General features: G+C 37.1%; 1 protein-coding gene across 2 annotated transcripts; it reads right to left on the bottom strand.

Annotated features, from left to right (window-relative positions):
- Window positions 1-7582: 7582 nt before the first annotated feature.
- Window positions 7583-12036, bottom strand: LOC126198734 (calmodulin). Of its 2 annotated transcripts, none has more exons than XM_049935264.1 (3): window positions 10933-12036; window positions 10430-10515; window positions 7583-7808 (listed from the first exon to the last, which is right to left on the bottom strand). In XM_049935264.1, the coding sequence occupies exon 1, from the start codon at window positions 11959-11961 to the stop codon at window positions 11512-11514; it is 450 nt and encodes a 149-aa protein (XP_049791221.1). In that variant the 5' UTR covers window positions 11962-12036; the 3' UTR covers window positions 7583-7808; window positions 10430-10515; window positions 10933-11511. The 2 variants fall into 2 exon arrangements, with proteins under 2 accessions (XP_049791221.1, XP_049791230.1); XM_049935273.1 differs by having other exon boundaries at window positions 7583-7803.
- Between the last annotated feature and the right edge of the window lie 1157 nt (window positions 12037-13193).

Genomic DNA, 13193 nt, shown 5'->3' with positions numbered 1-13193 from the left:
TCACTCTTGTTTTCATAAGGAATTAAGTTTGTGTTGTTAATAAGGTATTGTACAAACCTCAATGTGTTTACTATTAGAAGTCATGACATTCCAAACTTTTGTTAAGGTGTGTAGATTTCATATCCCCACCAAGAATTAATTTGCAGCTTTTGTCCTGACAATTTAAATATGCTCAGAGACATTCCTATTGTTACTCAATTTTAGTGCATTGCACTTGAAATTAAATTCAACGGAGTTGTTCTTTCTCATACTGTACATCGACCTTGAAGAGGCTGTAGATAAATTCATCTCAAAGAAATGCCATAGGAGACCACTGGAATTCCCACTGTTGAAAACAGTTGCAGGTAACCTTCATCGGTACATGGTTTTATTGAAATGGAGAAAAGCCCATGCTTTCATGTTGCCTATTACTCATACATCAAGAACATTGTAACCAAGTCATTTCAGGCGTTGTAAATGTTCTTGTTTCTCTTGTCATGTTAATTCTCTGCAAAAATATGAGCATTTTGACAATATCCATTATTGTGTTTGTCAGATTAGTGACTTGATTCTCAAAGGTCAATACTAGCACATTCGAAGGAGACAGAATGACCAGAATTTAACTGAGTTGCTGGCCAATAACGCGATTACAACAATTGTTCTTAATGCCACAGATCATCACAAGAAAATTTCTGCTTAGTTGGACAACATTACATACAAACTTCTGAAACGTGATCAAACAGTAACTCTCAGTAGAAAGACTGCAGAATTACTAAAGATATCAGGGCCTTTCTGACAATGTTGTGTAAAATTTGCAACCACCGGCACCAATGCCAATAAGATTGTTGGTTTTTATAAAATAAAAAAAAAAGGCTTATGCTACAACCAATCATTAGCGCAACCATTCACTTTTTGTATAGTATAAAATATGAAATAACCAATAGAATAGCCATTGCTTTTCCTTTGTCATCAGCTGAGACCAATTTCTTCATGGAAAATTTTGAAGAAGATTTCTCTACCTCTCCAGCACTCTTTTTATTGTTAAGGTTGATGATACCTTGGCAATCCTTGACCACATTTAAAAGCATATACGTTTAAAAGATGCAAAGAAACTAAGAAGCAAGGAAAGATACCATACTTAGAAGTTCTAGCGAATGCAATTTAAAGCGTTGGCTTTGCCACTTGGTATGTCGTAAGCTGACCCACAGGGACAGACATCTCAACAGGTATAGTTTCCATTATCCTGCCAATAATAACAATGCTGAACATCTTGATACAAAGAACTGTAAGCATATTGGATGAAAACCACCTTGGCACCTAATGAAACCATCTAATTTCTGCGTTCCTTTTAAATGTCCATCAGGTGCATATAAGTAAGCTGTATCCAGAAAACACAAAACCCAATATGGACGAACACAAATCCTCCTTTTCATTTGTGGACCAACATCAAGTCAAATTGGGCATATCTTACATATGATTAACAGCATTTTTCGCCTGCCTAAAAAATCAGATATATACACTGTGAAGGATAGCCAATGGCCTTGGAATCCCAGGTACTGACAGTATTTCATGGAAATGTGGCAGTAGCCAAATTGGACGGTCTGAAATGTTTTCCAACATTGCCCAACATATCATTAAGAATCTAAAAAATTCTGTTATTGCTAAATAGCTGTATGATTAAGCAGGAGAAACAAATTCCAGCCTACATTTCAAACTACTGGAATTCAAGTAGCAAAGGGCCTATGAAAATTACCGTATTGCCTCAAAATAAGTCACACTTTTTATTCAAATTCCATCCTCAAAAAGTAAGGGAGGGGCTTATATCTCCTGCAGTATTGGTGTACAAAAATTAAGCTCATTTGCGATAATAGAACTATCACCTGTAGCCAAAACTGGCAACAAGATATTTTATTATACATCAATGTAAACTTTTACTAGTGTTTAATTGGTGTTAAGATTTTGTGGCTCTACCAGTACTGCTTCACGAGCTTACAATTCAGTTCCAGTTGGGTACTGGTCAGAAAGCACAACTTAAGATGATATGAATGACCATTTAGAGCAAAAAGCATCATCAAGCTGAGGAATTCAGCACAGTTATGATGCAAGCTTCAAACCTACTGTTGTGCATTATGCCAAACCACAGCCAGCAGGGAGAGCAAAGGAAAGTATGGGCTGGATGAACCTAATGTGTGACAATGGCCTGCTTCAGAAGAAGAATGCAGTTTCGAGATAATTCTTCAGGACACCAAAATGTGGCAAGTATTTGGAACTTGAAACTATGGGTCTTTCCTATGATCAAGTTAAAGAAGAGGTGGGATGTCTGTCTCATGACAAATTATCCAACTGAAGGCCTTGGAAACGCAAAAGTCTTAATATGCCACAACGAGAATTTCGTACGAGTATTTGTCGATATCATCGGTTAAGGCTGTTAAAAGCCTTCCTTTCCTTGGGGAAATAAGAAATATAATAATAAATATAACATGACAGCAAAAAAGAAACCTATGGGGTCATGGTAAATGACCCATGCCAAGTCATCCAGATGCTGATTCACCAACAGACACTGACATCTCAGAGGGGGGAACCATGGCAATGGAGGGAGCTATGCTCCCATCTTTGATTAAAGATATATAAACATTCATTTACTGCCAGTTGCTATGATACATATCTTCGATACGCTAGTGTACTATTTGCAGCATTCTAGGTACTATGCATTGCCCACTGGTCTTCATGGTCCTTCAGTGTTTTGTGGATATGTACTGAATTTTACACTTACGCTGATGCTAGTGCACATGGTAATGGTAAAGTGGAGACTGTATCAGGGCTGGAGACTTAACAGCCGAGAAGTTATTGCTTATTGTACATTTCATATATGAGAAGCATATAACAGAGATTGTGGTTTATCTTACTATATGTCTACAATCTCAAGGAAAGGACAGTTTCTATAGTAATGTGTTACATCACCAACAACTTTAATCTCGGCACAATTCAATGCATCTTTAACCCATATGGACACAGACTGATTCATTTACCTTATGACAACTCTTTGTCCTAAGAACCAACAGCATTGTAGACATGTAGTAAGATGAACCACTAATTTTTTACCACATCCAAGACATGCGCTCACTACATATCTCCTTATTCAATAGGAAAAACTAACCAAAGGCTTGCCATTACACTCATAAATACAGCTTAACACTGTTGTCACTCACAAAACTAAATGCTCAGCCACTTTGTGCCCAATGCAGTGATGCTCTGAACTTTAAAAATTTAACTTGTCTGAGATTATATATATATATTAATAGAGGGAAACATTCCACGTGGGAAAAATATATCTAAAAACAAAGATGTGACTTACCAAACGAAAGCACTGGCACGTCGATAGACACACAAACATACACACAAATGTGTATGTTTGTGTGTCTATCGACGTGCCAGCGCTTTCATTTGGTAAGTCACATCATCTTAAAGATTGGTGAGCAACAACAGAAGTACACCAGCTCAGCCAAAACTGAAAAACAATTTTAAAATACAAAGATATGTTTGCTTTACCAACCATCCACATACAAATGAAGTACAAGTCACTCACTCAAGACAATACAGTGCAACAATTGCAACCAACAGTCAAAAGCGTCATCAGTGAGGGATTATTTGGCAAAACATATGACCAAGTACTGGCTGTGTGAATATATCTTTTCCCTAGCAAATGTTTTCTTTACAATATATTTTATGTATGCAACAACATACAATTTCCTTCTGAAGAAACCAACTCCTCCACGTGTAAAGCACAAAATACATGTACTACATGCAACTATCTTTGAAAATGTAACATTTCAAGCAATTGTTTATAGAACTCTCACTCACACCACCATTAACATTCTTTAAAAGTTTTCATTAGGAAATAAATCCCACACCTTTGTTTTAACTATGTATGATGTCCAGCAGTTTGAGATTACTGTCATTGCATGACGTCATTCCTGTTATGTTGTTTACCTGATGCTATCTGAAGTCTTAAAATACAATTGTAATACCACAAGAATAAAACAGGATTGATTTTCTTGTCCAAATGTTTCTGCACATCCTTACCATTGATTTTTTTATATTAAAAAATTTTTTGAATTGAAGACAGAAAATTAAGTTCTATTATGGTGGTGGTTTGAGCTTTTACCATTACTAGTAACACTATAGTCTTCCCTAACAAATTTTTATGCAAAGTACAAATGAATAATCAGAGGCAATAGTTTCAAAATATTTATAATGTATGTGCATTATATCAATAGCCAATAAGAGTGAATTATCTGCAATTTCCTTCTTTCAAATGACAATCATGTATTCACTAGTATTGTGTTTACCTCTACTGTAACAGAATATGAAAATAACCCACTAAAGATACCATCCTTCCTCTTCATACTAGTAATATTTTAAGAATTTTCATTAACTCTGTATCCCATCAACATTAAGTGAACTGTCTAGTTATTCAAGGATGATGTAAAAATTGGCAGTAGTCTGTTCAAAGAAACCAACCTGGATATATGTGAAGTTACTGAAGTAAAGCACCAGAAACTGGATGGTAGGACACTTACCCCAAACATGAGTTATGATGTAAACACTGACACTTCTGAAAATATTACGAGTATGCTGGTACTACGTATCTTCCTACAACTACTGAGAAATCAACCGATTCGTATATGAAGCCACCATTAAATAGAACTGTTTAGATGCTTATAATAATCATACTGCCAGTTACAATTATCCCTTTCTAATCATTTGAAAAAATTGGAAACCATTTATAACAAGAGGTTAAATGTAAATTTATCTCGTCCAATCAGAACAATGAACAGTGTAAATAAACTGAAGGTCACTTAAGTAGAAATGAGACATTCCTCAAAACTGGGTTGTGTTTGGCCACAATTTCTGAAGGCTCCATAACATTCCAGCACTTCCTCTAACACTTCATATCAGCAGATTTATTAATCATCCAGACAATTACCCCAGCACTAGCAAATTTTCACTCATATCAATGGCTACTTCAGATTAATAAGTAGCTACATAATGAATAATTTACATGAAAGACCACTGTTAGAGTACACTGAACATCACTTGTGCACTTAACACTTGTATTACTAAACTTAGACATTTAATTCTATTATGGTATTAGTTTCCTGAAAAATAACCTATTATTAGGAAAGACTTCCAGAAATAGCACACAACACAAGATGAGACAAATTTTAACAGGGCAATGAACACTACTTGGTTAATGCAATGTAACACCTTTGACCCATTTAGTACTTCACCAGCTTTCTGAAGGACACTGCTCCAATATTGCAGGAAGACTATTTCGTTTTCCTACAATAATTTCAATTTATTGACAGTGAACAAGACTATAAAAATTTGACCCTTATTATTGTTAAATACTGATATTGCAGATCAACCTCCGGATCTTACGAAAGACCCACAACAAGCAGACAATGTACGGCGAATTTCTGAACAAAAAGGCTAAATTTGTCACTGAAATTGAGGTGCAACTGCACGCAAAAGGGGAACCTATTACTTATAATGATGGTTAAAACATTTCCTCTCGAAAGCAATGCAAATGAAATAATCACATGCCTCTCCTGTTAAGAGAGCAATACATTTATGTATCCATGCTAATCATTTTTCATGTCAGTAGTCGATATGAAACAAATGTGTAAGCTCTATTGTAACAGTTTCATCTGCAAGTCACACCAATGAAGTTCATGTATATTTTCTCCCTTCTGCATTAACCCACTACTCAGTCCACAACCAGATTCATCAACTTCTTTATAATCAGCCATTAAATTAATTACCAGTTGGACCGAATTAACATATGTGTAATACAATGGCCACAATCTGCACTTTGTATGAGGAAAACTGTCAAATAATATACCAAATTATGTTCCAGTTTATGATTAGATGGTATCTGACAAAACTGCATGTTTTGAGAACCTCTATACAGAAAATCTGCAGTGCAGTATTGCGGATCAACAGTTGCACTATTCAGTTGCTTCAGTGAAATTCAAGACTTCAGTTAGCCAAATCTTACAGTGATATAAACATGCCATGGAAACTATGACTACAGCAGTCTGCCAGACATACACAATATTACCCCCCCCCTTCCCCACCCCCCTCCTCTCCTCCCTCAGGTCACACATCCCCAGTTGTGCAGACTACAAATGTATCTAGTTCACACACCTCTACCCAAGTAAGAACAGGTCAATGTGACTGCAAGCAACACAAATTTAGTATAAATTCTAAAAGCCTGCCTACATTATGTAATCACAACAGAGGTGAATACAGAACCAACCGAGTGCAAGTCATTATAAAGCTATATGCTGCAGCAGCTGAACTACATATGAATGAATGCACTTTTGGACACAGGAAGGACAAGCTACTGTTAATCCCAAAAACTGAGAATATTAAGGCTGCAAATGTGAGAAAGATATACGCAAAATGTTGGGCCCTTTAATAATATTATTCATAATGTAATCAGTTATATCTATCATTAACACCTGCCCATCAATATCACTTGTTTATGGAAACTGAAGAGGGGAGACATTTGATTCTGTAATAGGGGGAAGAGCTTGCACAAATTTATCTCATACTATATATTCCAATGTCCTACGAAGGCAAAACCCACTACTGAGAACCAGTCACCATCTCTCACATTGTGTTATTCATCATTAATCGCAACTACAAAAATCATACCAACACTGACACTTTCCTAAATGAAATATTCATATAATTCCCATTTCCAATCAGAAGATTGTCTCATTCCTATTCATTTAAATGATTTTCATTCATAATGCACAAGCCACACTTAACACTGTAAAACTGCAGGGAAAGGACATCTACTTTTCTTCTAGGGTAAAATTTTAGTACTGCCAAAAACATATTTAAAAGAACCTTCATTTCTAAATGTTAATTTGGAGTAATTCTGCCACTTTGGGGTTAAGCACTTATGAGCCATTTGTGTGTAATTTTACTGTTGCCTGCAACAAATATTCCTTGTGGTAAAACAATTTGGAATATCATCCTCAATAATTTAGCCATAAATAACCATCAAAATTTTCTGCATTGCTAAGGTGTAGAAACTAAAACCTGAACAAACTATTCAAACATTTCAACATACAGTATCCCCAACAACAAATTAGCACAAATCAAACTCAGAAGACAAACTATTGAAATCCTTACACAAGTTTTTATATGGCACAATTTCTTGTAATTCCCTTAAAAATATTTGTCAGTTCAATTTCACTACTAATCACAGCTGTAGTTTTCAGGAACCCCCAACCCATTCGTTATTTTTTAAACTTCACAGATCAATAAAGAATGTCAACATTAAGGAACACTTAGATCACTGTTAAAAGAAAACAGTGGTCAAAAGTTTGTGATAGCAACTAAACGTTTAAATTTTTTCTAATAGAATATTTCAACCAACTATCAAGATTTACAATGAGCAGTTTGCCCAATTTTTAGTAAACACTGGAAAAATCACAGCTGCCCTACTACTTTCATTAAAGCCACTTAAGATTTTCACCAGAAACAGCATTTTTGGGTATGGGGATTAATTATTGAACCCCAGCAGTTTTAAACACTTAAATTTATTAACATTTCTTTAAAATTAAATAACAGTATAATATACATACTAACGTCATGTATTTAGTATTAAAATTAATGAATGAATGAAAATTATTTGGAATGTTTACAGATTAAGTCAAAACATCACAATTTTAAACCAGCTACAGCAAATTTTGGAGACCACAGACTGAACCAACAGCTTGTGCGGAGACAATTCTTCGATGACTGCTGTGCTGAAAAGAAGGAAAGAACTTATCAGTAACATGTTAAGTGCTATCCAATCCAGCAAAGTGAAGAATACTGGCAAAAATACCTGAAAAATTTCAATTCAAGCTTAACATTTAACACAAAATTGCTCATACATAAGGCACAAAGCCATATCTGTATAGAAAAGCTGTATTCTTAAATCAACACCACACCCGTAAGTAGTGAAAATGAATCTGTTGAAATCTAAGACATGCAGTGGTCAGTGTTTACATATGAAAGGCGGAATTACATGCAGAGAAATGTTTTCCCACACTTAGCCACAATATCTTCTGCAGGATAAAAATTCAATCACAATTATCTTACAGCTCAGACCTCGATGTTCATTTATGCTTTATTGCCTCTACAGATACTCGCACCTTTAAGCTAATTAACGCCCACCTGCATCTCAATTCATATGCCACTCACTCAGTGTTAACAACTCAGTTCTGGATGAACAGAGCTACAGATCTTGTGAAGATAGTACTTTCGCTTACTACCAACCCCAGCAATGAATACTATGTGCAATTGCACTGCAATAGTCATTGCTTAATGCTGTTTAATTTCACTGATGCACTATTAGTTTTAAGTAATCAGACATTAATACTTAAGGTGATTGAACAATTCTACTTAGACAAGAGAAATACCCATTAGTTCCATAATCTCAGGTTCCTGAATATGAGAAGTCATAAGCAAAGCACCAGCAATATAATACAGAGGCAAGCCTCATTTCCTACTATGACATTAAAACCAACCAAAGTGATATTTCAACAATGTAAGGAAAGTGATAGATTGCTTACTGACCATAAAGATTCTGTCACGTTGCAGACAGGTACAACAGACAGACTGTACTCATTATAGCTTTTACACAAATCATCTTTAATTGGAAGTTTTCTCTGTGTGTGTGTGTGTGTGTGTGAGAGAGAGAGGGAGGGAGAGAGAGAGAGAGAGAGAGAGAGAGAGAGAGAGAGAGAGAGAGAGAGAGACTTTGGCCTAAAGCTGTGTCTTTTCATTGGGCCTGTCTGCAACCCAACAGGTCATGTTTACAGCGAGCAAAAATATCTTTTTCCTCGTGTTGTTGATATTCCAACCTAGAGTTTCAAAGCTGCTATTTCATCACAGTAATCTGTATATAACAAATCTTTAAGCTTCTCTAGAAATGTGTGGTAACTTCCTCCACTCCCAAGTATGAACAAATACAGAAAGATTTCAGTTATCCATCAACAACACATAGCAGCCTAATACATATGCAAACTGTGTAACATGATAAATTGTAATACAGGCAATTCTATGAAATTGAATTTGGTTTTCAAGTACCTTTAAAATTGAAAGTGTAGAAGGAATTTAAATGCATAATAAGAACAGCTCAAAGGTTTCAACATTTATGCTTATCAAACACCTTATTCCTATTACTGAAGAAGAAATTTTTGTAAGACTATACTATAATAGCTCACAAAGCAGCTAACACACACACACACACACACACACACACACACACACACACACACACACACACACACAAATCACATTAGCAAACAAGCCCGTCTTTTTACTATTTGGAACTGATTCCATGACAGGACCAACAATATTTCTCGTAAATTACAAATTTTACTGGTTTCACAGCTGTTTATTATGGTAACTCACTTTCACAATATGTTCAGATAGGTTATTCTAAAGACAAGTGTAGGAGCAGTAACACATGATGAGGAATCTAACTGCTACTCTTAAGATTCACATCTGCACAATCAGCATTTCACCAATGCATGCTATGTTTTGAAATCAAGATCCCTGAAATAATGCTTGCAAACAAATTTTACATTATGGTCACATGTTCACAATGGTTATAAAATTAAAATGACCTATGTTTATTTATTTTATTCTTCCCTTCAACAAGATTCTTTGGATAAATGACAATAGGTATCTTCAGTTTCGCTATGAACCCCAATTTCATTGCATTTGCAGACTGAGAAAATAGCAAATCTTGATATTTCAAAGCTGAAAGTGGGAATGGTGCAAGAGGAGTGTCAGCAACAGCCACCACCACATCAGAGGCTAAAACCAAGCCTTTAGACAAACCATTAGTTTGTAACAACACATCAACCTAATTATTATGAAATTAAAGCCAAATATTGAAGTCAAGAAATATCCAACTATTTCAGCACGACAGCCCGTCAACAGATTTGTTAAATTCTAATTTAGCTGCACAGCAAGCAAGGTCAATCATTTTGAACGCCACTATTACTACTGCAAAAGCTCTATTCGCGTAGTCCTCAAAATCGACCCATGTTAGTGTACAATAAATATAGCTCAATTATGAAGTGTAATGACATATGTCAAAACATGCCGAACTCCTAACAAAGTTCCTTCATAATTTTAAGTTACGAAACTAAGCAGTTTCGCTTAACCATCTTACGAAACTCATTCTGCTCTCCAATGTATTAGTAAACAATTCGCAAAGCAAACCGAAGATGATAATCGGGGGCATTCACAATACTACACCACACAAACATTGAAAGAATAGTGCAAAACTGATGTCCACTGTTCATGAATAAGGTTAATAAAAGCATCGTCAATTTATTAATGAGACTATAGAAAAAAATATATACTCTACCATCGTAAAATCTTGAAGACGTAGTACGCATCTACCCCAAAAAGGTCTTCTGGAAGAGCCCTGTATTTCTTGCAATTTCGAAGACCCTGGAAAACACGAACATTACAATAAAAACAATGCGATTAAATTTGATCTGCAAAGGTTAGTAGCAACAGGTATTCAATAAAATACGTAATTAAAGAGCGAAAGCGTTCACTACTTTAACACCATATAACTTTCTAAAAACTGTCGTCAGCAACCGAATCCAAGTGCCCACGCCGACCGCTACTAAAAATAACTTTCCCACAATAGCGTTGGCTATTAAAGTGTGTACAGGCTGAGCTACTGTACTACGTTATTACATTTAACATTTAATGAACGCAGTCTTGGCTATCAGCACCATTAACATCTTATCAGAATCCACAAAGACATATGTATGTCTGGCAAACTTTTAACGTGGCAAGACGTAGTGAGCAACACGTACTTCCACTATAAAATTGTTACAAACATCAGCTGCGACTCACCTCCACAAGTAGCACCGCAGGCCGCACCAAATGCTCCACAGGTCGCTGCTGATTTGGTACTTTGCAGACACTAAATATGGAAAACGAACCAAGTCTGAAATCTGCCTAGAATAACTACTACTCTGTACATGCTGTGGAAGGAAGGCCGCACAGGAAAATGTAGGAGACCTAATCGATAAGAACTAGTTGGGCCCGGACGGGCCGGGCCGAAACTGACAAACGAAGACTGTCTTTTTGACCGGAAAATAGGTCCACAACGCAGGAAATAGTCTTTAAACTATACAACACAAATATGCACTCCTAAGTGTAACATTACACATTATGATTAACAAACCTCATAGTTAAGTAGGTGATGTGATAAGGGGGGTAAAGGTCGAGGGCAATTTTTTTTACAAAAATTTAGTTTCATCCGTTGGTTTATCACTTCATCACACGACGATTTAAATACACGAGTTTTTCTACTCAGTTCATTGTTTCATAGTGTATCGTTTGTTCATAATGGAAAGCAGAAATGCAGTGTTTTTATCTCTGTAAAGCGTCCCGAAAAACCCGCCTCTCCCGCACCACAAAGCCGGCACTTCACTTGGATGTCATCATTGTGACGAACTCCTCGTAGTTGACCTGCCCGTCACCGTCGATGTCCGCTTCTCTGATCATCTCGTCGACTTCTTCATCGGTGAGCTTCTCACCCAGGTTGGTCATCACGTGTCGCAATTCAGCGGCACTGATGAAGCCGTTTCCGTCCTTGTCGAACACGCGGAATGCTTCTCTGATTTCTTCCTCGCTGTCCGTATCCTTCATTTTGCGCGCCATCATGGTGAGAAATTCTGGAAAGTCGATTGTACCGTTGCCATCAGCGTCCACTTCGTTTATCATATCTTGGAGTTCTGCTTCTGTTGGATTCTGCCCGAGGGAACGCATCACAGTTCCCAATTCCTTGGTTGTAATAGTGCCGTCACCATCCTTGTCGAACAGAGAGAAGGCTTCTTTGAACTCTGCGATCTGCTCCTCGGTAAGCTGATCCGCCATGGTTGAGTCGTCGCTGCTCTCGCTAACACACGTCTACACTGCCCGGATGCGCGCGAGCGAATGGCGCGCCCCTTTATAACGGCAACAGCGGCTAGAGGCAGTGGTGCGCTCCTATTGGCTGGCGCCCACCTGCAATGCGACAAGCGCAGAGCCGCGAGCGCGCGCATCCGGTGGCTCAGCTACGCGACTGTCTGCTGTTCTTATCGACCGTGGTGTCTGCAGTGCCGCATGGCGACGTCTTAACTCTTCGTGACGCGGATCCTTGCCTAACGTACTTTTACCCTAATATGCCTAATGAAATTATGTTCAGCCGTTCTTCTTTCGCCTTACGCAAAAACTGCCCAGTATTATTGGCGCTGACACACAAGCGCCAGCCTCGGTAAGACAGTTGTCGAACGATTTAGAAATTAAATCCAATACAGTGATAGTAACAGAGAAATAAAAACAAGCTAATGAATTTTCACAGAATGTCCAAGTGTTAATGAGGGCAGTAGGAATCTCGTTGCAAAAAAATGAACTTTATGAAACGCAGGCAACTGTGATTGATGTAAAACTGTCGCCGGGACTTGGGAAAGTACCTGTACATTTAGTTTCGTCACACAAGCAAAAACAACTCGCTACATGCAGTTACTGATCTGACATGTTGTAGGTCGCAAGCCTTACAAGTGTGTTCATTCTCCGTAAATAAAATTTACGTTAAACTTATGTGATTACCGCAATGTTTCAAATGAGGACCGTTCCTAACCGGTAAATTTTCGACACGTGTTCAAGTGGAAGTGTCGCTGTTTTTAATACTTAATGAAAGGGAATCCGTGTTTGCACATAGTACCAGGTAACATAAACATAATTCGGGAAGTATGTGCTCGAATTTTATTTTAAAGGAAACCAACACTACACACAGTAGGAAGTTCAGCTCAAATCGTGCAACGTTCGCAGCAATTATCGTATCAGACTATTAATTTTTATAGCAAATGATTGAAGAGCTCACATTTATTTCATGAAAAGAGAAAATGTGTTGCCGCAGTATAAACATGCATGTCATGGTTACTAATTAAAATGTCTCACATGGGGAACTGCAAGATGACGTTTTTAATTGTAGAATAAGACGAAGACTCCTCTAACAACATTAAGTTTCTCATAGGCTCTCGCATCTCCTTGTAATTTTCCAAACCAAGTTAAACATTTTTCCACAGTAACCGGAAATTCTTAATTTCGACGAAGTCTCCATGTCT

This window comes from Schistocerca nitens, chromosome 1, assembly GCF_023898315.1.
Source record: "Schistocerca nitens isolate TAMUIC-IGC-003100 chromosome 1, iqSchNite1.1, whole genome shotgun sequence".
Lineage (NCBI taxonomy): Eukaryota > Metazoa > Arthropoda > Insecta > Orthoptera > Acrididae > Schistocerca > Schistocerca nitens.
The sequence above is the reverse complement of the archived record's forward strand: the minus strand, read 5'-3'. Positions and strand labels throughout refer to the sequence as shown.